Source organism: Rhincodon typus, chromosome 26, assembly GCF_021869965.1.
Source record: "Rhincodon typus isolate 14 chromosome 26, sRhiTyp1.1, whole genome shotgun sequence".
Lineage (NCBI taxonomy): Eukaryota > Metazoa > Chordata > Chondrichthyes > Orectolobiformes > Rhincodontidae > Rhincodon > Rhincodon typus.
The window spans coordinates 24,764,783-24,790,486 of NC_063357.1; the positions used below are offsets into that span (position 1 = coordinate 24,764,783).

Below are 25,704 nucleotides of genomic sequence, written 5' to 3' on the forward strand. Positions count from 1 at the left end.
TGAACCAAAATGAACTCGAGTAGTATTTGCATGGGCCAAAATCCTTCCCTATTTCAGAAAGATTGAAATAATCTCTCAAATACCTGGGAGCTTTGTCTTCTATGTTAATTGCTGAGTGCAAACTGTAATTCAACCTTTTTCCTATTATTTTTGCAGCATGAGATATCCCCAAATATTAGTGTTCGATTACAGCTACATGGCCCCATTCTGTTAAGTAGCATAAATATAAATATAAATACTCTTATCGTGGTGCTACCCTTGCTGTATGTTTATTAAAATTATAGTTACTAAAGAACATTCAGTGATTTGTGACCATCCTGAATCTGTCTTCTGCAGATGCATATAGTCCACCACAATGAAAAATACAGTTCCTTGACAAATGCTCTAAAACATTCTGATGGTGTGGCTGTGCTGGGATTTCTGTTCAGTGTGAGTACTGTTCCTCAGTTCTTAGACTGCTACTACTAGGTGTTGCTTCAGCAAGTTGTAACAGAGACCACAGCTCAAACATTTTCACTGTGGAATTAGATTTAATATTCAAAGAATTGGTTCAAATACAACACAATGGATCCCTGATACTTTACTCCATCTGGTAGAACTGCATACATTAAGATGATAAGAAATAGGAACAGGAGAAGGCCATTCAGCCCCTTGAGCCTGCTGTGCCATTCAGAAGGATTATGGCTGCTCTGACATTCCTTACACTCACTTTCCTGCCCTTTCCCATAACTTTTGATTCCCTAACAGATCAAGAATATATCTCAACCTTAAGTACGTGCAAGGACTCTGTCCCCACAGCCGTCTGAAGTAAGGAGTTCCAAAGACTGTCAGTCCTCTGAGAGAAGAAATTCATCCTCATCTCAGTCTAAACTGGTGCCCCTTTATTCTGATTCTATGCCGTCTGGTCTTAGACTCTCCCATGAGGGAGACATTCTCTCTGCATTTGTCCTTAAAATTCCAAATGTTTCAGTGAGATCACCTCTCATCTTTTAAATTCCAGTGAGTTCCGTCTCAACCCGTTTAATCTTTGCTCGTAAGACAATTCCTCCATACTGAGGATCATCCTAGTGAATCTTCTCTTAACTGCCTCCAATGAAATAATATCTTTACTTATATAAGGGGACCAAAACTACTGACAGTACTCCAGATGTGGTCTCACCAGCACCTTGTACAGTTGCAGTAAGACTTCCCTGCTCTAATACTCCAACCCCCTTGAAATAAAGGCCAACATTCCATTAGCCTTCCTGAATACTTGCTGCACCTGTGTTTTGTGTGTTTTGTTCACAAGTCATTTTGTATTGCAACTTTCTGCAGTTTTTCTCCATTTAAATATCCTTTCCAAAATGAACAACTTCACATTTTCCCGTATAAAACTCCATCTACCAACTTTTTGCCTACTATTTAACCTGTCATTATCTCTTAACTTTATGTATCTCTGTTGCAACGTGTCTTTTTTTTATGTTTGTGTCATCTGCAAAATAAACTACAGTACATTTGTTTCCTTCCTCCAAGCCTTTAATGTATATTGTAAACAGTTGCAGTCCCACTGCTGATCCCTGCAGAACCCCACTTGTCACAGGTCTCCAAACTAAAAAGAACCTCTTATCCCCGCTCACTGTTTCCTGCCCATTAATCAATTCTCTATCCATACAAATATGTCACCTTCAACACAATGGGCTGTTATCTCTTAATCTTTTGGAAGGTACACCTTCTGGAAGTCTAAATACAACACATCTACTGGTTCCCCTCTATTTGGTCTGGTTGAGACTTCCTCAAAACTTTAATAAGTTAGTCAGACACAATTTTCCTGTCATGAAGCCATGCTGACTCTCCATGATTAGATTAAGCTTTTCCAAATGTGCCAGATTATTTCCTTAAAATTATTTGCAACATTTTTCCGACCATAGATGTCAAGGTAATTGTCCTATAATTATCCTCTTTTTGTTTCCCTCACATTTTAACTAGGGATATCACCTTAGCAGTTCTCCAATCTTCTGGCACTTCTCCAGAATAAGGAAATTACAACCAGTGCATCCATAAGCTCTGTAGCTACTTTTTTAAGGATCCTAGGATGTAAGTTATCAGGGCCAGGGGACTTATCTACCTTTAACTCCCATTTGTTTATCTAATACTAATTCTTTAGTGATGGTGATGGTACTTAATTCCTCCCTTTTTTTTGACTTAATGGGATATTTGAAGTATCCTCCACTGTAAAGACTGATGCAAACCATCTGCTTAACTCCCTGCCATTTCCTTCTTCCCCATAACTATCTCCACAGATTCATTTTCTATGGGGCCTATGTTCACTTATTCATCTCTTCCTTTTTATATATTTAAAGAAGCTCTTATTGTTAGTTTTTGTATTCTTTTTGGTTTGCCCTCGTAGTTTATCTTCTCTCTCTTTATTATATTTTAAATCCTCTTTTACCAGATTCTGAATTCATCCTGGTCTTCGTCACTTTCACCAACTTCTGCTTCCTTTATATGCTTTTTGTTTCAACTTAGTACTCTCCTTAACTTGATTGGTTAGTCATAGCTGGTTTATCTCTCTTAGAATCTTTCTTCTTTACTGGGGCATATTTTGGCTGAGAGTCATGAGTTACCTGCTTAAATATTTGTCACTGCTTGCTTACTGTTTTTCTTGCTAATCTATCCACTTTAATTAACTCTATCCTTGTTTCATTATAATTCCCTTTATTTAAGTTAAACACGGTAGTTTTTGACCCAGGTTTCTCATTTCAAACTGATTGCATCATGCTATGATCAATGTTTGAACAGTTGTAGTTTAGTAATGATGTGACTGGCTGCCCCATCCAGAATGAGAATTCTGCTATCTATAATTCTGCCTTAAAAACTTTGTAACATGCCACTTAAGACATTTGCCTCTGACTTTATGTCAGTGTAAATTGAAACTACTTTCAAATAACACGGTCTTTTCAATTGTTGTTATGAGAGATTGTTAGTTATGTCTTAACTGTCAGAAAAGAGTATCGTTACTTTCCACTTCTTATACTGCCTGCAAATGCACTTTGGCCATTTTTATTTTTGATTAAGATAATCTTAGAAAGTATTTTATAGAGTCATAGAGTTATACAGCACGGAAAAAGACCCTTCAGTCCAACCAGTCCGGGCCGAATGTAATCCCAAAATAAACTAGTCCCGCCTGCCTGCTTTTGGCACATATCCCTCCAAACTCTTCCTATTGGAGTATTTACACAAATGTCTTTTAAACATTGTAATTGTGCCCACATCCATCACTTCCTGAGGAATTTCATTCCACATGCAAAGCAGCCTTTGTAAAAAATTTACCCCTCATGCTTTTTTTAAATCTCTCTCCTCACACCTTGAAAATGTGCTCCCTAGTCTTGAGATCCCCCATCCTAGGGAAAAGACAACTACCATTAACCCTATCTATACCCCTCATGATTTTATAAACTTCTATAAGGTCCTTCTCAACCTGCTACACTCCAGTGATCTTGAAATAGCTTACATTCTAATCAAAAATAAATTAGCTGTTTTCTTGGTGTTTAGTGCCCTGTCTGCAGATCATAACAACTGTCAGTACTCACAAAATCTGATGCTGCTTTAAGGTGAGAAATCCTCCCTTTGTCCAAATTCTCTGCTTCCTAGCCTACTGTTCGGTTGGTCTTCTGTTAGTTTCCCATCTCCATTCTGGGCTTGGCTCTCACTCATTTTTTTCTTTTCTCCTTTATATCCAGTAGTGCTCTTGCACACAACTTAACATTTTTTTCCCAACACCAAATCACCCATGGTACTTTTCTCCATCCATTAACCACCACCAGTAAATTACCCATGTTTCCAGTTGAATAATTTAGGTGCAAAGCCTGTTAAGGGCAATGGAAATCATCAAAGGTCGGGGGCAGGGGAGGGGGCTAAATCAGAAATGGTTCAGTCATCTCTTTATATTTTTATAGGAAACACCTGCAGAGAATGTTAACATTAGGCACCTGGTCAATTTTCTGAAAATGATCAAAAATAGCGGTAAGTGCTAGTAACAGTTTATAAAAAAAATCCTTCCAATTATATCTTATTATTATTTATGCTATTCCCTTCAGTTATCATTTTCCTTTCTCTTCTAAATCTCTACAAAATTCCAATTATTTCTCAGTGTCTATTGCCAACTCCAATAATCGTTTTATTGCCCATTATTTTAATTTCCATTTATCTGTCCAGTCCATTTTTCTCTATTCTCTTTGCAAATCTTTTGCTTGCATTTTAATGCAATTATTGCTTACAGTGTTAAGATGAGGAACTTGCTCTGTAGTGATTTGGTTATAGTGCCCTCTGTAATTACCCCAGGGGAGAAGAACTAAATTAGATATCATTAACCGATGATCAAACTCGAAATCTTCTGGTGCTCATCAGTTTATCAGAGAAGCTCAATTCAGCTCTTTTTTAGGATCTATTCAAAATTCCACATGATTTTTCATTTTATCCACATTCCGAAGCAAATGTAAAATCGTGTGATGCTTTAAATCTGAAATGAAACCAGAAAATGCTGGAAATAAGGATGAGAAACCGAGAGGATTCGGACAAACTGAAGTCATATGCAATTAGACATGGACAGAATGATTTGACTGGCATCATTCTATGGCTCATCATTCTGATGCTGTGATCCAGTAATTCAGGAAGGTGTTGTGGAGAGAGAAACAGAGTAAATATTTCAAGATTTTGGACCCATAACTCATTTTCCCTTCACATGCTGCCTGACTTGTGGAGTGTTTCCACCATTCCCTCTTTTTTAATTTTAGTATCTTCTAGCCTGCTTTGTTACACTGAAGACACTTTTCATTTATTCACATTTAATTTACATTGTTCCATTTCTTTTGTTGTCTTTTTTACTGCCAGTCCTTCATGCTCTCATTTTTCAGGGTTACTCAGCGTCAGCTGCTGCTGAAGGCCCATAGCACCTCTTAGATGCCCAGTCTTGAGTTATTAGATTTGTTTGTACCCTATCCCATTTAGTACAGTGACAATATTACACAGCACAATGGATAGGAAAAGAGGAGATTTTATCTCCACAAGGACAGTGTGATGGTCACTTTTAGTAATGTTGCCGTGGACAGATGCATCTGTGTCAGGCAGATTGATGAAGATAAGGTCAAATATAGGTTTTTCTCCCCCTTAATATTTCCTTCACCACTTGCTGCAGCCTCGATCTAGCAACTATGTCCCTTAAGACCCAAGCAACCCAATTAGTAGTGGTGCTGCCAAGCCACTCTTGGTGTTGGACATTGAAGCTCCCTCCCAGAATACATTCTGCACCCTTGTCACCCTCAGTGCTTCCTCCACACGAAGTAGTACTTGTTCATCAGCCAAAAGCGATTAATACATGGTAATCAACAAGAGACTTTCTAACCATGTTTGATGTGTGCCATGAGACCTCATGGATGTGGAGTCAATGTTGAGAATTCCCAGGAATCCTAATTGTGTACCACTGTGCCACTAGCTCTGCTGGGTCTGCCCCGTTTATGCGTCAGGACATACCCAGGGATGACAATACTGTTATCTGGGAAGTTGTGTAAGGTATGACTCTTCGAGTTTGACTGTCAGACTATTACTTGATTAGGGTTAGCATTAAAATTACTCTCCACGTTTACATGATACTGCAACTCAAAACTCTTAGTGACATTGAAATTATGACATTCAAAGACAATAATCAAACTCACCGTGTTTTCTTGTTCCTCTGTTGTAACGTAACAGTCAATTATAATAAGCTGGTTAGTACATTTGTTAAATTAGTAATAAAAATAATTGTAAGTGTTCATGCCCCAATATTTGTACATTGTCATCTCAAGGATGTAGTTTGCAGAAGATATTTATCTGTTCCCTTCAGGTAATGTTGAAGCACTTTGTATTTTCTAATTACAGGTAGCAATGCATTGGTAACACCTTTCGCACTGAGTAAAATTATTCCAGACAAAACAAAGCTTATAAAATACTACCGCTATGAAGGTTCATTAACTAATCCTGGGTGCAATGAAGCAGTAATTTGGACTGTCTTTTCAGAATCCATTCCTTTCAACAAAAAACAGGTAAGGTGTGTGTGCTGAGAGTCTGAATAAACCATCTGATAAAATAATTGTTCAAATAATTGATTCAACATGGTTAATAAAAATACATTCTATTTAAAAAGAAAAGGGAACTGAAGGATAGCATTAGATTAAAAACATATAAATGACTAAAATCTTTTACAGAGTATTTTGAGGATGTAACTCGTAAGTTAGATAAAGAGAAGGTAGGAGACGCATTGCGTCTGAATTTCCAAAAGGCAATTGTAATGGCACCACAGAAAAGATTAAATAGAAAATAAGATGTCTTAGATTTAGAAGTAATATATCAGAATAGAATTGTCATATCATAAAGTGGTTACAGCACAAAGAAGGCCATTCAGCATACAATACCATTCACTCTACAAAAGATGGCAGCTTCGGTGAGACTACACCGACATTATATATACACACTATTTGTTTTATTCTGTTGTAGGACATGGGTACCGCTGGCTGGCCAGCAATTATTCCTTAATATATTAATATTAATGTAAAATGTATATTAATAAATAATATATAACATTAATATATTAATAAATCCTTCATTTATTCCCTAATATTTAAGGAGTTATTTACTTGTATTTGGGGCATGTTATGGTGGCAGAACAGACTACCAACTTGAATTTACAATCAGGCTAGGAACCAGTAACCTGTTTTATTACAGTTGACAAAGTGTGAGGTCCCAGGTATTTACTAGGTGAATAAAGCCACATGATGTCAATATTTTGAGCAATCAAGATAAATATAGAATCTTCTCAACTGTCTGAAGCTTTTAAATCTACAATGCAAGATTACTTGCATGCCAAGTAGCTTAAGCAGCAAGTGATATGCAGGACAATATGATTCACCAACCAATATTAATGCAAATGGAAAGACTGAAGCATTTGCAAACATCTTCAGCCAAAAGTGTCAAACAGCTGATCCATCCCAGCCTCTGTCAGAGGTTCCCAGAATCACAGAGGCCAGTGTTCATTCAATTTGATTCACTCCACATGATTTCAAGAAGACACTGCAGACAGCAAAGGCTATGGGCCTAATGATGTTCCAGCAATAGTACTGAAGAAGATCTATGCTCCAGAACTTGCTCCACCCCTAGCCAAGCTATGCCAACACAGCTACAAGATTGGCATCTTCTCTGCAATGTGGATAGTTGTCCAGGTAAGTCCTGTACAAAATACAGGACAACTCAGCCAATTACTACCTCATCAGTCCACTCTCGATATCAATAAAATGATGGAAGGGACCCCACCAGTGTTATCAAGCAACATTTGTTCTGTAATGTAGCCTGCTAACTGATGCTCAGTTTGGGTTCAAACAGGGCCATTTAGCCCTTGAACTCATTACAGTCTAGATTCAAACATGGGCAAAAGAGCTGAATTCTAGAGATGAACTGAGAGTGACAGCCTTGACATTAAGACCACATTCAACTTAGTCTGGCATCGAGGAGCCCTAGCAAAACTGGAGTCAATAGGAATCGGGGAAAATGGTTGGAGTCATCCTTAAAGCAAAGGACGATTGTAGTTGTTGGAGGTCAATCATCCAGCTCCAAGACACGTGTGCAGGAATTCCTCAGGAACTTAACCAACTTCATCTGCTTTATCAATGACTTTCCATCCTCATAAGATCAAAAATGGGCATCGCTGATGATTGCACAATGTTCAGCTCCATTTGTGACTCCTCAGATACTGAAGCAGTCGATATCCAAATGCAGCAAGATCTGGACAAAAACCAGGCTTGGACTGAAAAGTGGCAATTAACATTTGCGCCACACAAATGCCAGGCATTGACCATCTTCATCCAATAAGAGACAATCTAATCGTCATCTCTTAACATTCAATGGTATTGTCAGATTTGAATTTGCCACTATCAATATTCTGGATATTATCATTAACCAGAAAATGAAGTGGACTGTCACATATATATATATATATATGTGGCTGCAACAGCAGGCTAGAGGCTAGGAGTCCTATGATGAGTAACCCACTGCCTGTCTCCCCAAAGCCTGTCCACAATCTCCAAGAATGATTCAGGAGTGTGATAGATTACTTACTACTTGCCTGGATGAGTACAGCTCCAAAAACACTCAAGAAGCTTGATATCACCCAGACCAAAGAAGACTGCTTGATTAGCCATGAACATCCATTCCCTCCCCCACTGATGCTCAGAAGCAGCAGTGTGTACCATCTACAAGATGCGCTGCAGAAATTCACTGAGGCTGTGCCTTCTAAACTCATGACCCAGTTGTGTGTAGTCTGTTTTCCTGTTGCTAAATACTTGCATTGTTAGGGGTGAGGGCTGACAGTGCAACTAGTCTGCCCTAGCAAGACAGCCACACTGGCTGATTCCAGCAAACCTGACCAGGGTAGGCAAATAAGGCTCAACGTAAAAGGGAAATCAATTTAAAAGGGGTTTAACAGAAAAATGGGATAGAAAGGTAGGGAATGGAACTAAAAGGGCGTAGCTTTCATGCGTATTGGAAAGATCCCAGGGAATGGAGGGAGCAAACTGGGATGCTGAGGGGAGAATGACAGTGATAGGTACAAGGGAGACCATGAAGGATGGATACTGCATATTAAGGCTGGGGAGTACATTGGATTACTAGGGAGGGTGAATGAGCAGTGGAACTACATTTTGGGGGGTGAGTGGCAGAGTGGGTTGTAAGAATGAGGCATGGAAATCTGAAAGGGAGTGGAACTTGAGAAAAGCAGCAAACGGACAATAGTCACAAGGGGAGATTGAAGAAGGAAAGAGGAGATAGCAGATGGAAGCCATGCACAGTTATATGGGAGGGCATGTATTCTAAAGGGATAAGAGTAGAGGTTGAAAATGTTGAAGAGAGCTTAACCACCATGATCTTTATCAATTGCCTTCTGAAAAGAGGAACTTTAAGAGAATGCATGGTACGTGTGGAATGGTCTTGTATTTGTATGCATTACCTCACAGTGTAAAACATACCCAACTGAGCCGATAAAAACAGAACTTGAGAAAAACCTATTGTGTGAGTACTCAGTTAAGGCGTTTGCACTGAGCAGCAACATTTACTACAGAATAAAAACAAGTAACCATAGTTAACTAGGAAAACTAAGGATAGCATCAGATTATATGTTTTTCATTCAATGTGGCCAATCAGCCAGAAGTTTGGGAAAGTTTTAAAATCCAACAAAAGACAATCAGGACAAAGTGAAGAGGGAGAAAATAAACTTTGAGGGCAATCTTGCATGTGATATTAAGATTGACAGCAAGACCTTCTTTAAATATTTAAAAAGGAAGACAGATACCAAAGTGAACATAGGCTCCTCAGAGAATGAAGCTGGGGAACCAGGAAATGGCAGAGGAGGTGAATAAATACATCAGTCTTCACTGTAGAAGGCACTAATAGCATCCTATAATTAATAAATATTCAAGGGCAAAAGAAAGAGAGAAAATGAATGTAGTACGATTCACGATAGAAAAGGTGCTGGGGAAACTAATGGAGTTAAAGACCAATAAGTCCTCTGGACCTGATGGGATCCATCCTTGGATATTAAAGGAAGTAGCTACAGAGATAGTAGATGCATTCGTAGTAATCTTCCAGGAATCCTTAGATTCTAGAAAAGCCCCAGAGGACTGGAAATCTGCCAATATAACACGTCTATTTAAGAAAAGGAGATAAAAAAGGGTAACTATAGGCTAGTTAGCTTAACATCTGTTATTGGGAAAAGGTTCAAGTCTATTATAAAGGATGTAATAGTAGAGCATTCAGAAACACACAGTATGTTCAAGCAGAGTCAGCGTGGCTTCATGAAAGGGAAATTATGCCTGACAAATTTAATAGAATTCTCTGAGGAGGTAACAAGCCGGATAAGGGGGAATCAGTAGATGTAATATATTTGGATTTTGACAGGATTTGACAGGGTAGATACAGAAAGGTTGTTTCTCCTTGTGGGAAAGTTTATGACCAGATGGCATAATCTCAGAATAAGGGTGTGTATATTTAAGACAGAGATGAGGGGGAATTTCTTCTTTCAGGGGTGATGAATCTGTGGAATTCTTTACCACAGGGGGCTGTTGAGGCTGGGTCATTAAGTATATTGAAGGCTGAAACAGAGGGATTTTTAATCAGTAAGGGAATCAAGAGTTATGGGAAAAGACAGGAAAGTGGATTTGAACGTTATCGGAACAGCCATGATCTAATTGAGTAGCGGAATAGACAGGATGAGCTGAATGATTTACTTCTGCTCACATGTCGTATGGTCTTAAGATCTTGATGCTGCATCTAATAAACCTATCGCGTTATTCATTAACATTTGACAAGAAGGGAATCTAACAATCACCTGCAGTGCTGATGATACTAAGGGTGGTTATTGTTCCTTCAACCATGCAGGACCATTCACAGCCTGTACATATGAAAGTTATGACACGGACATTAAAATAGTTATGCAGGGTATACATTGTAAGGTTGAAGGGCTACGTTCCAGACATTAATGCAAGGCAACAAGAATCACATTGTGCTAATTGCTACATGAATGGAAAACAATGCAAAAATAAAGGACACAAATATCTTACACAGGGCAGCATCCAGAAGAGAGATAACAAGGTGTAGAGCTGGATGATCACAGCAGGCCAAGCAGCATCAGAGGAGCAGGAAGACTGACGTTGCGGGTCTAGACCCTTCAAAAAACCTCAGCATCCAGAAGAGGATCGCCAATTGTAGGCTAGGGAGGATGCACCTTGCCATATAGAGCTGCTTGTAGAACAGGCTTTTACTCAACACCTGAGCAGCCTAATACAGGTCCCAAGGTTAAACTGAATGGGTTACTTGTCAAATGGAAGGCATATATCTCATGCCTGATCTTTCCTAACAGAGCAGCACTTCCATTGCCACTTGGCTGATCAACTTTAACACAGCAGCTTTCTTTGCTCTTCTAAGTCTGAGAAGGACAAGAAGGGGAGAGCAGCAGCCACTGAATCAGACCTGAAGCTTGGGGGTTGCAGTTGTGGATGAGGATGCAGTGCACAAAAAGGGGAAACAACATTGGCAGCATCATTCAATAGTCTATTGAGAGAGAGTGTGCAGGAGATATCGCAGCTACCTGCAGGAGTGAAAAGCAGTGCTGAGGCCTTGATCTGTGACACGTGCCTCAACCCACAAGTGCATGCACGAGTTCACCTGTATAGGAAAGCAGCACAGTTTTTCCAGTTTACCATTGACCCAGATAGCTGAAGTCACTGGGCCATCTGATTTGCAACCTAACTGGGTTCTCTCAGATACAAAAGGCCATCGATGGCATATATGTGGTACTCAGAGCTCCCTGACATCATCCAGCAGTATTCCTGAACAGGAAGGAACTTCACTCCCTCAATGCCCAGCCCAGTTGTGAGCTCAGGCAGTAATTCCTGCAGGTGCGATCCCAGGTTCTTGAATGCTTGTCTGAATCATCATACGCAGAGGTGGTGGCATACTGGAGATTTGACTAGACCAGTAATCCAGAGACCTAAACTAATCTTTTTTGAGTTGCAATCCCACCGTAGAAGCTGGGGGGATTTAAATGCAGTTAATATATCATAGAATCATACAGTACAGAAGCGGTCCCTCAGCCCATTGAGTCTGTACGACCAAAACTATGCTAAATCTACACAAATCCCACTTTCTAGCACTAGGGCCATAGACTTGAATGGTATGACATTTCAAGGTTGAGATTTCCCACCTCAACTGCCCTCCCCAGGTAGCGCATTCCAGATTCCCACCTTCTGGGTAAAACAGGTTTTCCTCAACTCCCCTTTAAACCTCCTGCTTTTCAGCTTAAAAGTGTGCCCTTTGTTACTGACCCTTCAATTAAGGGGATCACCTGCTTTCTATCCACCCTATCTGTGCCCCTCAAAATCTTATGCACTGCTATCAGGTCCCTCCCTTCAACCTTCTGTGCTCTAAAGAAAACAACCTGTGCTTATCCTGCCCCTTTTCATTGCTGTATTGCTCTATCCTAGGCAACATCCTGTTCTCTACACCCTCTCCAGTGCAGTCATACCCTTTCTATATAGCAGAGATCAGAAATGCACACAGTGCTCCAGCTGTAGCCTAACCACAGTTCTGTACAGCTCTAACATAGCCTCTCTCTTATAATCTATGTCTCGACTAATAAGGGCAAGTGTGCTGTGTGCCTTAAGCCAATCTCATTATGGTGCCATGAAACTACCATCATTGTTGTAAAAACATATGTAATTCTCTAAAACCCTTTAGGGATAAAAATCTGCAGTCCTTGCTTACTCTAGTCTCTACATGACTCCAGACCCAGAGCAATGTAGTTCACTCTTAACTGCCTCTGAAATAGCTTAGTCATCCATTCAGTGCAAGGGCAAAAAGATATGGGCATCAAATGCTGGCCTTGCCAGTGATGCCTATATCCCATGAAAATAATAAATATCTCCAGGACTTGCTTATGGGTGACTAAGGATACCCCCAAAAGGTCCTGATTAGTGGGGACGGGAAGGGAGAGGGAACGTGCAGGACATGTTGCCTACCAGCTTCCAATATAATGTGACGTTTTACCTATGCATGAATATGTAATAAGCTGAGAAGAAAATTATCGTCTGAGAAAACCAGACCTTCCCCTGAGCAACTTGTCCCTTGCACATTTATGCTCATTTCCATGCTTAGTCTCTAAGAAAGAAAATTCTGCCCACACTTTCAAACACCCCAAAGGGTACATCAAATAGCAATTAAATATAGTCAAGACAGATCCAGTAGATTCCTCAGCAGCTCCTCCAGATATTAGTGAAACAGTAAGTCATCAAATCTCATGAAGGGTTTCTAATTTATACTCTTTTGAAGATCTAGCTTCTAAAACCCCTCAAAAGCCACTCTGTCACAGACTACTAAATGACTGCTCATGTTCTGGTACATCACCCTTTTTTTTGGGACTATACTTGCTCAGATTCTTCAAACTGCATGCCAGCACTTACTTACAGGCAAAAACCTACTTTTTCACCAGCAGCTGGCTTTCCTAAGCTGGTACTGTCATGATCTTACTTCAAACTATAACCTTTCTCAGCTGCACAAAGCAAATTCTGCCTATGGGCTCCTTACATCCTGGCTTTCTGCTGCATGGAACTATTAATGGTACACAGCATTTTCTGAGGTCCTTTGGCATCCAGAGTTTTTCTAAGCCCTAACCCCTGACTCTCCAGATTTCTCCTGAGTCCTATTGGCTTGAACACTTCTATAGAAGCACCTTTTGGGGATAGGGCCTCTTGTGCCTGTTCCTACATACTTAACTGACAATGAGCCAAGCATAGCAACTTTCTCTGTCTCCATCTAATTGACTATTTAGTAACCCTTGAACTGTTCAGGGTAAGCAATTGAAAACCCTGCAACAAGCTCCATCTTTGTCCCATGGCAGTGTTGGATATAACTGATATCTTGGAGCAGTCAAAGGTAACATCCTATTCCTTGAATTTTACTATAATCAAAAATTGCTGACAGTTTTCATCACAGGCAGTGCAACAAAGTATCACTCAATTAATTCCTATGGTGAGAGAGTTGTGCCGTATTGAGAGGCTTAGTAAATCAGTTTGCGGTTTTGAAGAGAGAAAGCCAGCCAGTAGTGTGTTCGGACCGTTTGCTCTGCAGGCAGCAGCAGAGTTACCAGCTCTTGTGCAATAGATCAAGGAACACTTCAGCATCAAAACAATAATTGAGGATGATGGGCCACTGGAACTTACAGAATGGAGTGTGAGTGGAGGTGGAAGCTGGAGATGCTACTGGAGCTATCAGAGCTGGAAAGACAGCATGTATGTGAAGATGGATAGTCCACACACAAAACTCTGAAACAATAATAATGGGCAAGAAGTGTCCCAGCAGGAATCTACCTCAGTCACATAACATAGGCCTCAATTAAGAGACGGTCACAGAAAATCCAGGGTACTTGGACACCCGGGTGAGTAAAGGCATAGTGGTAACCATGACCAGTACACACTACTATAGCCTTAAATTGATAACAATTCTTCACTTTTCTGTGTTTAGAATCTGTAATGCATCCGAAGATTTTTTAATATTCTCAACCCACATGTGGTTTTCATGAATCAGCGGAAAGAAAGCAGCATTTTTGGACTGTGTTATCCTTAACTGCACATATTTCATGTTAGTCCAGAATAGGTGGTGCAAATTTTGCAGCTTTGTACATTTTTTTCAAGTGAACATCTCAACGTCCTTGCTGATATATTCATGTGAGGCCATATGGCGCCTGAGTATTCTGTTCCACCGTAATAAAAAAAAATCAATGAAAGCAAATCTGTTCAAAGTTGATAAAACACTTTACAGCAGTTTTTAATGCCTATTTTGTTAGGGAGATAGATTTTACAGTCATGTTATAACATTGCCTGAGAGCCACAACTGGCCGATATTTAAAATTTGGTATGGCTTCTTTGCAATAATGTTGTCTTGTGTCTCAAGGCAGGAAGGAAAACAAATCCCTGAACTAATGTGTCTCAGTGTGTGTTTTATTAGGTTTTCATAGAGAAATAAGTGATTTTCTGATTCATAACTGCTCTCACCTTTTAGTGAAAGTCAGGAGAATAATCACGTGAACAAGTAATTGGCAGAAAAATGCCAATTTGAATTGGATATTCAGCCATCTGTGGTTTCAACTTCAACAGCAATATGAAGTGGACAACATCAAATCGGTGCCCCTTATACACACTGCCTGATTATTCACTAGCATTGCAATGTATAATGCCGAGCCAATCCAATATTGTTCATTTTTCACCATTACTGAAAGCAGTGTTAGCCAATCTCTCCACATTTATGAGTTGGTTCATTGTGCTTTAGGCACATTTTTTGAATGCGGTCAGGACTGTTTTGCAGGTCATATTGTATATTCCTTATCCATATTTTATTGCCTTTACATTTGTAAGTTTGAAACTGAACGATGCAGCAATACATTGTTTGCTGTATCATTTATGTTTATTGAAATATTCTGCAGAAATGATACATTGGATAAAAAATATTGTCATCTGGAAACTTAATATGTTTTATTTTTATTGTTTCAGCGCAACGAATTTTCTACCAGTCTCCTCTTCAGTGATTTAAAACCTATGAATTTAAATTTCAGACCTGTTCAAAAACTAAATGATCGTGCAGTCTATGTTTCATCTGTTAGGCTTTTCAATGCGGTGTGGCTGTCAGTTACACTTCCAGTCTTGACATCTATATATTTCAGAAATATGTAGTAACCTACACATCCCATTATCACAAGTGAAGCAGATTTTCTTTTTCTACCCAATGGATTTAAATGGAAACTCCAATGGTATAAATACCTCAATTTGTACTGATAGATAAAAAACACTATTCTGCTTCTCATTGGGGAGGTCAAAAAGGAAAGAAAATAAAATCTGTCCTGTTATCACTTTATTATATGAGAGGTTAGCAAATCTGTTACTCCTGCAATAGCTTGTTATTTGTAGCGTGTATGTATGGAGGTAGTAGCACTGTCACTGCATCTCAAGACCTGCTGAATGCATTACAAATCATAATAGATTAAGATGGTACAAATGAAAGCAAAATGAAGCACTTGAACATTCAACCATGCCATGCTAAAAAAAAACACAGAAGATCCAGTGATAACAAGGTGTAGAGCTGGATGAACACAGCAGGCCAGGCAGCATCAGAGGAGCAGGAAAGCTGATGTTTCGAGTCTGGACCCTTCTTCAGAAATCACTCTTTTAGACAAAAAATGGTCAATGGGTTTTTCTTGAAGCTAAAAGGATTATAGGTAGGATGTTCTCAAATTTATTGCTCTGATTTCCTGGCACATGTCAAGTTAATGATCCAATATGGTTGTCTTTGAAGTCTTGCAAATACAGATTTCTCGGGAAATAAAATCTTGAGATATTCTTTGAATCACTCTTTCAAAAGAACAAATAGGTTTCACCCTGAACTCAGCAAGAGGATTTTGTTTTCCAAAATGAGAGATCAGCTGGACAGCTTGTTCTTGACAAGCTTTCCTCCAACTAAATAAAAAAAAACTTCTCCAAGCCAGTCATTATTCAAAACAGCCACAGTAGGGGTCTACAGCAAAGCAAGCATTTATCACCAGTCACCTGATTTACAGGAAGCTTTATTTGAAACATCTTCAATGTCCACAGTGAACTTTCAATGACCTCTTATAAAAAGACTATTTCAGCTATTTCCAAATGACTTGAATTATATCCATTTTCCACAATCCTTCAAAACTTAAGGAATATATATTTATAAAGCATCTTCATATTCTAGCTTCTCCAGATTTTGTAAATAATGGAATCCCTTATTCTTTGCATCATCCTAGCCAATCTCTTCTGCGCCTTCTGCAAGGCCTTATTTATCTGTACAATTTCCTTGGACAAGAAGTTAAAATGACCATGGCTAATTTATCTTTCTTGCACTTAAAATCTTCTCTTTGACTATCATTATCTTTGTTTACTGCTAAGATAAGGTACATGTTAGATACAGGCACTCAACGAAGTTGAAGAGGCTGCTATACAGGTGATCACTGTTTCATGAGCCAAATAAAATCACTGGATCTTCTGTGAGATAGTAGGAACTGCCGATGCTGGAGAATCTGAGATAACAAGGTGTAGAGCTGGATGAACACAGCAGGCCAGGCAGCATCAGAGGAGCAGGAAAGCTGACGTTTCGGGTCTGGACCCTTCTTCAGAGAAAAAAAAACAAAAGACTCTTAGGAGAATGCAAATTTTTGAGCAACACTGGATTAAAGCCATGGAAATAAAAGGCAGAAATTTCTTTAAATCTGAAATAAAAGTTAAAGTTAGTACTTTTCCTACAAGTCCAACTTTGCTACTTGATTGTTGACAGTGTAAGCAATTGCAATTTTTTTCTTAAATTAAAATGGAAGTTGGATTGCTATACATTGCCAAAATACTGAGGCAGGGGAGGGGAAGTTTGAATTTGAAGGTGAGTTGCTATATATTTTTGGCTGTGTTAGACAAAGTTGTTTTTTGAAACAGTGAAGGAGAGAATTTGACATTGACTGGCACCACATCTTTTTAGTTAAGGAAATGTCCAGCAACAGCCATCTGATTGGTTGGACTGCCGGTGGTTTTAAAAAAGCTGTATATGCCAGGACCAGGACAGAAAAGAAGCCTTCCAGAATTTGTAAACTAAAAGCATCACTGTATCCTTCTCACTCTTCATGGGAGGAAAATGACAGGAAACTTTAAAGGAAAAATTTTAAAAAGAAACGATCCAGGTCCACTGGATCAATTATCAAAGCAAAGAATAACCATCACTTTACAGTCAACAGCCTATCAGACTATATGAGAAAATTTAAGCTATCCTTGAAATCTGGCATTTTGATCTTTGGAATTTTGTTCATCCTGTTTGTTTCTTTTTGAAACCATAATATCTATCAAACCATTTTTCTTTGTCTTAATCATCAATGTATGCGTGTTTGGGGTTTTTGAACAGGAATTGTTTAAGTTGCAGTGGAGTGATTTAGTAATCCTTTCTTTTTTTGTCTTGCATTGAAGCTTTGTGCGGATTATAAATATTGAGTATATTTTGTTAATAATGAAACCTGTTGTGAAGTGTTTTTGTCCTGAATAGCAGTCAGTAAGGCAATTTGATCATTTTGTTGTTTCATTGGGATTTCATACATTTTGGAACGGCTTGTGCAACAGTCAGTCAGGATTTTATTGACTTACTTCCCAATTAAGCCGTAATAATTAGAGCAAGAGATTCGGGACCATTTTTTCTCCACTCTTCTGTGCTGGCTGTTAGACAGAAGCAGCATTCTGTAAGTGTACAAGGACTGTCAATGCCTCAATGTAACGGACTTCATTGTCCCAAGCCATTAACATGCCTCACAAAGGCATGATCCCACAATGCCCTGCAATGGGGTCTGATGGCACTGGGGCTTTCTGGGAACTTCTGGGCATCAAACCAATCTTTATCATGGTGATAATATATCACTTAGCCATCGTACCATTGCAAATGGACCCTCTTCAACCATCTGACACGAGGAGGAAACCAACACAAGTTCCATCCAGTCAGATGTTTGAGCATGGAGACTGTTAGGATAGGATGTCTGAGAATGGCCTGTGCTACTTCAGTGACCCTGATACATGATACAACAACCACTGACAGAATTATTTACAGATCCAATCTTCTACCCACTTGTGTAATTGGTGTCAAATGTTTCTGAGATGTCTTTGAATTCAGTTATATTGAATAGTGATAGAAACTTGGGTGAATCTTGATTTAGTTTTTACAGTTACATAAGTCACGTCTGGGAAAGGATTCTTAGCAATTCCAATACGATGGCTCAGAGATAATAAGAACTGCCAATGCTGGAGTCTGAGATAACACAGTGTGAAGCTGGAGGAACATAGCAGGCCAGGCAGCATCAGACGAGCAGGAAAGCTGACGTTTTGGGTCGGGACCCTTCTTCAGAAATGGGGGAGGGTAAGGGGCTCTGAAATAAAAAAAAGGGGGACGGCAGTGATAACAGGTAGATAGTGGAGCGGATAGGTGGGAGAGAAGACAGACAGGTCAAGGAGGTGGGGGTGAAGCTAGTAAAGGTGAGTGTAGGTAGGGACTGGTGGAGATTGGTCAGTGAGGTGGGACGAGCAGATAGGTGGGAGAGAAGATGGACAGGTCAATGAGGCAGGGATGAGGGGGGTGCTGGTCTTGGGATGAGGTTGGGGGTGCAGAGATTTTGAAGTGAGTGAAGTCCACATTGAGACTAATGGGTTGTAGGCTTCCAAGGCGGAAGATGAGGTGCTGTTCCTCTAGTTTCCGGGTGGCATCATTGTGACACTGGAGGAGGCCCAGGATGGACGTATTGTCCAGGGAGTGGGAGGGGGAGTTGAAGTGGTCCACGACTGGGAGGTATTGTCGTTTGTAATGAACCGAGCGTAGGTGCTGCACAAAGTGGTCTCCGAGCCTCAGCTTGGTCTCACCGATGTAGAGGAGGCCACATTGGGAACAGAGGATACAATAGAACACATTAGCGGATGTGCAGGTGAACATCTGTTTGATGTGGAAGTTTTTTTGGGGTCTGGGATGGAGGTGAAGGGGGACGTGGAGTCAAAATTATCGCTGTTTTACTCTTTAGACAGTTGGACTCTCCAGCTGAAATAACCTGTTGATCCTTTCTATTTCGGAATGGTTTTATCTGCTGGCCATGAATTGCTCCCTCACAGCCCAATACCAATATCACAGACAGTGCAGGAAAACACTGCGGATGCTTGCATTGTGAAACAGAAACAGCAAATTGCTGGACAGACTCAGTTGGGCCAAGTAGTGTGCGGAGAGAGGAGCAGGGTTCCATCTCAACTCAATGATTTAGCAGTCAAATCCCAGTCCCGCGTGTCGCTGTCCTTAGTGCTGAAACTGTGCGACAGGCTCTCAACCCGCTTTCAATGAGCGAATTTCTCTCCGGGGTGTCTTTCCATCTCTGGGGTCAGATAAGGAAATCCGGCTAACTGCGATAAATTCAGGAATTCTTTATTGCCTGTAAGTGGATGTTGTTATTAACCGGGCATGTTAAGGAAATGCCGCTTTTTCCCAACCTGTGTGTATAGACGATCGGATTAACTAAAGAGTTCAGCGTTATCATGATAGCGGCGAGGTTTCTGAAAATATAAACATTGATATGAAGCTCTGCGAGGAGGGTGTGATCCGGAGCATCCCAGAGGACGCCTGAAAAGAACGGGCTGTAGGAGACCACAGTCATAATCCAAATGATCACACTCTTCCTCGCTACACGGGCTTCAGCCACTTTGTACCTGGGACTAACGTGTCCTTGGGCTGCAATAATGCATTTCTGTCTCTTTAAGATGACAATGATGGCAACGTAGGTGACCAGTAAACAAGCGAAAGTGAGCACGCAGTTGGGGATGGTGACAAAAACCAAGTAATCGATACAGAGGGGCCGGTAGAGAGCAGATGAGGCTTCGTCTCTGTCCAAACAATTCCAGCCCATGAGAGGCAGTCCGCCAAAGAGGCCAGCGAGCAGCCAGCTGCCTGTGGCTGCCAGCCCGGTTTGCCAATGGCAGATGGTACACCTAGCTCTCAGACTGTCCGCCACTGTCAGGTATCGCTCAACGCCAATAGCCATCAGGTTGTAGACAGTGGACAGGATGGAGATGCCGAGGATAGTGTAGCCATAGAGCAGCTCTTCCGAGCCGAAAATCGTCTCCTCCGGCTCCTGGATGAAGAGCAGCGCGATCCAAAAGGAAGATGAGCTTGACAGGAGGTCGGACAAGGCCAAGCTCCCGAACAGGGTGGAGATGGGCTTGTGCTGATGTCTTGCAGAGATAATGGTAAGGATCACTGAACAGTTACAAACCTCAGACACCAGATTGATGGCTAACTGCGGGATTCCTAGCGACAGGACTAACCAGTAGCTCCAAGTCACAGACGTATTGCCGTGTCCCGCCGAACTATTGAACCGCGGGTTCATGTTGCTGAGTGTCCAGGGGCTAAGCCAGATATAACCAGGATCAGTAAAACGCACTTTTCCGCAAACCGTGCTTCAGTGGATGAATTGATATTTCATTGTCGAACTCGCTCTGAGGCTATCGGAAGGAAGGGGGCAAAGAATATAATTTCCTTTCCTAGTCTCGTCCGTGGTGTGGCTAACTAAATCCTCTGGTTCAGCAATAAAGAGCAGCAGGATCCAAAAAAGATGTGTTTAACGGGAGGGTCCAAGTTCCCGAACACGTTGGAGATGGGCCTGTGCTGATATCTTGCAGCTACAATGGAAAGCATCACTGAACAGTAACAAATCACAGAAACCTCAGTGGATGAGTTGATATTTCATTGTCGAACTCGCTCTGACGCTATCGGAAGGAAGAGGGCAAAAAATATAATTTCCTTTACTAGTCTCGTCCGTGGTGTGGCTAACTAAATCCTCATCACCGTTTGTCTGATCTTCATATGGGCCCCCCCTGAGGTGAACAGCATCTGATCAGGATCGCTCTAGGATTAGGAGGAGTTGAAATTTTATAAGGCAGGAAGAGTATTTCAGAAACTATTCCCTCCTCCCGAGATGGTCCGTAGCATTAATGATTAACAGACAGTTCGGAAAGTGACACGGTTCATAGACGTATTGGAAAACGAAACATCATTTCCCGATTTGCGTAAATATGCAAAGGCAAAATTCTGATTTTAAACTTTGCCTTACATGTTGCATTCCCTCCGTTGTTTTGAACAAATCTCCATCTTTTAAATTGAACCCAAGCCAGGTGATGAAGTCCGAAACAGGGCACGGAACACGTTCATCGCCAGATTGCAGATTTACACTTCTCTGCCTCCTAGCTACTGTCCCAGCAGTTCTTTTTATTCATGGCTTAATCCAAATGTTTAAATTGTAGTTGTCACACCCATAATCTTCAATGAGCAGAGTTACTCGTCTGTGTGATATGCAATACTTTTGAATTACTTAACTTTGCATTTGAATCTTATATCTGAGGATGGGTAGTTCGGATATAATTTTTAACTTGGTTACAACGTATGCCATCATTTGATTATACCACAAGATCTAGAAAGTTTCCCATTGTGAAAGTGTTGGGGGAAACCATTGGTGTGTTGTGGTGCAATTGCAGTATCCCCCACTGTAGTCCATAAGGCTGTGGTTTGAGTCTCACTTGCCCTGGAAATGTGTCACAGCGTCCAAAGAGGTTGGTTTAAAAAAAATCCCAGTCCTTTTTTAATATGTGCTCAGGGTAAATATTCATAATCTGTTTATTCTTAACTGTATCGCTGATGTGACAATAAGATTGTCCCACACCAAAACACACAGATAAATATCCTACACCTACTGATACACACACACAGAAACACATGCACACTAACCACAGATATACATTCACAGTCATAAACATATATTCATACGCAGATACAGACACTGACGTACAGATGTGCATATATACTTACATCATTGTCACGATGTTTTGAATATTTTAATCCTTGCATTGTCAGCAGTTGTTTTTCAAAAACATTTCATAATGATACCTCTCATTTTTAAAGCTCTCTTGCCTCTTAGATCTTTACACTCAATTTCCCCTTTATTGTATGTGTCCTTTACTGCATGCTAAGTGCAGCTTCCCTTCAATGGGTTAAATGATAAGTGTTGTGTAAATATAATCTACTACTATGCAGAGGAATTTGGAGCACTGATATTCTGTTTCTCTCCTCTTTCCCTGTCCCAGATATACCCTCCTTGCTGAAGGATTGTTCCATTGGTAACTTGTCTCTTCTTGTGCCGAGTGGGATTATGAGGTAGTCAAAGTAATTGCTTATGTCTGGTTCCACTGTGATTTTTCTTTTCCCTGGAACAGGGAACTGACCTTTCCCCAGAGGCTATAGTTTGAGGGACACCACATTGCATTACAAATGGCTGCCTGGGAGATTCTCCCATTCTTATCACCTACCATAGATATTTTGGAAGAATTTGTTGGTTGATAATTAATCTATCTGGCTGGATCATGAATGCACCATCTCATGTCATCAAGCCTTGAAGTGAAACTCAAATCCAGAGCTTCTGGCTCAGAGGCAGTGATGCTACCCAATGCACCACATGACCTCCCCATTAGCAATAGTAGCCTGGAAATACTTTCTTCATCTGTGGACCTTGAACAGTATTAATAGGATGTTCCTGATCCAATGTGCCCTTCTAATTGAAGTAGAATCCTTGAATTGTCTTTTCTCTAACTCAGGCTTACTGATTATAATTTTAACATTCCTACTACCTTTTCCTAGGTTGCTTAAATCAGCATAAATTGAAATTAGCCCCGGATTCTTCTTGATTTGTACTTGTTTCAGTTACCCACTATGTGAGAAATCTGCCCTCTCCTCATAGCCATTTAGAAACATGCAATGTGCTTATTTTACTTAAAAATGGACATTTCGACTTACTCTGTAAACTGTGCACAATGGTGAATGAAAATAATCTTTTAAAATACAGAATGGATGAGTTAAAATGTCCTAATTGTCCTCCCTGCCTTGTATCTATCTTGTGATTAGAAATATTATATTAAATGAGCATCAAGCATAAAGCATCACAAAATTAGGAAACTGGTATAAAGTACTTTCAGGGAGAATGAATCATAACACTATGAGCTGCTGTTGTCCCAATAACTTCACATCATTTGGCCTTTTCCTCTCAAACTGCTGCTGTGCTGTTTTGTTTCCAGTGTGAGATTTAATGTACAAGTTAAATGTGTATACAGGAACAAATCTCAAAGCAGTTACTAGGTTTAGGCATGAGAAATCATTTGTTCATTAGGTTAAATACAATATAGCTTTCAATATATGCTGATCCAGAAAACATTAGTTGAATAAATGTGCTCCTTCGGCTAGTATGAAATTCAAGTTACCATATTCTAAATATAGTGTTTGTTTCACGTATGCCCACATTGCTTTGTATGAAGTGAAATAAAGATTTCAATTATTTGTTCCATTGGCTTATCATTAAAGCCCAGCATTTCATTCACTCTTCCCTGGATGCACAATATCAAAAATGCCCTTGTTTATGGGAATGCCAGACAATTGTTGCATTATTTACTCTTAACAGAATGTTGATTAAAATATCTAGCTGTTTCCCAGTATAGAAAATAAAAAATAACCTTTAAAAATGATGACATCTATGCCAGTGAATAGAAAATGCCATGTGCTAAGTAGGGTTATAAAAATGAGATTCTTTAGCAGCAATGCATGATTTTAAATATGAAAATTAATGACAGGGTTCCAGCAAATTAAAAGCAACCAGAACAGCAAATTAAAGAGCTGCCTTTCTAAATATATTTCCATTCTCTAACAAAACTGCAAATCATCCAATTCCGAATGTTTTTGCTAACTTGATTAATCAGACTTTCCTTATACTACAACAGTAACTTTCCTTTGAAAGTACATCATTTGTTGTGAAGAACCACATACCAAGATCTGGAAAGGCACTATATAAAAGTAGTTTATTTCTCATGGTGGGAAACACAGCATACTGTGCTTTCTTTTAATTGGCAATACTGTCTGGTGCTACATTGTTACAGAAGACTTGGAGGTGATGCAATAAATCAAAGTTTCTTGTTTATGCATTTTGTCAAAAGGAATCTCCGAAGCAAAACAATTTTTGTAGCAGTAGAAGCGCTTTAGAACAGTCGACTAAGTGAGAGGTGGTATGTAAATTGTTGTTTAATTTTTTTGGACACTAAGTTACAATCGATCTCTAGAGGTCGCTATGCATCGTGTGTTTAGCAGACTCTCGGTCGGCTTTTAATTACATGGAAAAAACATGGATTACAATAACGCCTGCAACCCATACTGATCAATATTTTTCTACTTAGTTTGATTCTTTAAAAATAAATATTTCTGATCAATTGGTGCATTTCATGAATTAAGCACAATGTTTCAGCATAATGTCTACTGAGGCTGTGAAACTCAAATCTGAGGTTTTATTTTCTTTGGTCTCTGGGCGGTTTTCGGTTACTTAGATTTTTAAAGCCATATGTTGATAAAGTGTGAAGAGAGAGGAGAATTATGAAGTCAATCGAAAAAGATATCTGTACTTGAGGAAAGTAAATATATTTTTACACCATCCACAGTATAGACAATGATGGAAGCTCTACTGTGGATCTCTCCAATTTATAATTGATAGTAACCTGTGCGGTGCTGGATTAAATGAATTACTCTGAACCAAAATGCAAATTATTCTCCAGGCACATAAACTTTGTGTCCAAACAGTTTTCCCTCCGTTTCAGAAAGCCCAAGTGTACATCATAAACTCTGTGTCTGATTTTAAGGGAGAAGTGACGTAACAGCCCTAAAACACCGTCGCATGGAATGTTTTAGAACACATACCTTTCATAGTTTTAGCAGAGTTCTGACTTCGCCCAAGTAGGCATTGCTTTGCTTTGCTTTAATTGAACGTCAAGCTCTCCTTGGAATATATCCAGTGAGTAGTTGAAACATGCAGAAAAAAAAAACTGTCGGCGGAATTTGCTGATCTGAGGTGGTGCAACATGAACAGGCGCCAATAAGGTCAAGAACAGATTTTATTTGGGTTTCCTAGCGCCCACTCTCGAGTAGTTCATTACTGTGGCAGACTTCAGAAGGCTTGCGTTCAAGTCCCATCTGCTTCAGGGATGTGTTAAAACATATTTTTGAGCGGGTTGGAGCTCTTGTGGTGCAGTGCTAGTGTCCCTAACTCTGAGCCTGGAGGCCTGGGTTCAAGCCCCATATGATCCAGAGGTGTGTCATAACATCTGTGAACAGGTTTATTTGGAAATACACATGAATGACAGTGGGATGTGCCTTACCAGAATGCAATTGATACCTCAACAAGTACTTCAGACCTTCACTAACAATTTGACGTGCATTTACTTAAACTTAGCGCTTCACAACAGCATTAACAAACAAAATTTGAGACCCAGTCCCCTAAAGGGATACGAGGACTGATGACCAAAAGCCTGGCCTCTGGTTTTACGGCGGTAAGTGAGGTAGAGGCCTTTACGATAGGGTTGGTGAGGGACTTTGAGAGCCAATGGTTTTGGCAGCTGGAGGCACAGCCCACCAATGATGGGGGTGATTAAAATCTGCGATCGTAAAAAAACCATAATCTCGCAGGGTTGGCGGTGCAGGGACAGGGTGAAGACGGGGCTG

At 40.1% G+C, this 25,704-nt stretch overlaps 2 protein-coding genes across 2 annotated transcripts in view; one reads left to right on the plus strand and one right to left on the minus strand.

The window, feature by feature from the left end:
* The window catches only part of LOC109914630 (carbonic anhydrase 4-like), a 32,398-nt gene extending 12,928 nt beyond the window's left edge, over window positions 1-19,470 (plus strand). Inside the window, exons 5-9 of the mRNA XM_048612365.1 lie at window positions 337-429; window positions 3,936-4,002; window positions 5,893-6,056; window positions 15,099-15,229; window positions 19,248-19,470. Of these exons, the coding sequence (XP_048468322.1) occupies window positions 337-429; window positions 3,936-4,002; window positions 5,893-6,056; window positions 15,099-15,229; window positions 19,248-19,470 (678 nt within the window). The remainder of the gene's footprint in view (window positions 1-336; window positions 430-3,935; window positions 4,003-5,892; window positions 6,057-15,098; window positions 15,230-19,247) is intronic.
* A 70-nt stretch (window positions 19,471-19,540) lies between these two features.
* LOC109914642 (sphingosine 1-phosphate receptor 1-like) lies at window positions 19,541-20,509 on the minus strand. The gene has a single exon (XM_020514252.2). It carries the CDS (start codon window positions 20,507-20,509, stop codon window positions 19,541-19,543), a length of 969 nt encoding a protein of 322 aa, XP_020369841.2.
* Window positions 20,510-25,704: the final 5,195 nt, after the last annotated feature.

Coding starts and splice junctions, on each gene's coding strand:
- LOC109914642 (XM_020514252.2), bottom strand. CDS start 20,509: ATGAACCCGCGGTTCAATAGTTCGGCGGGACACGGCAATACGTCTGTG.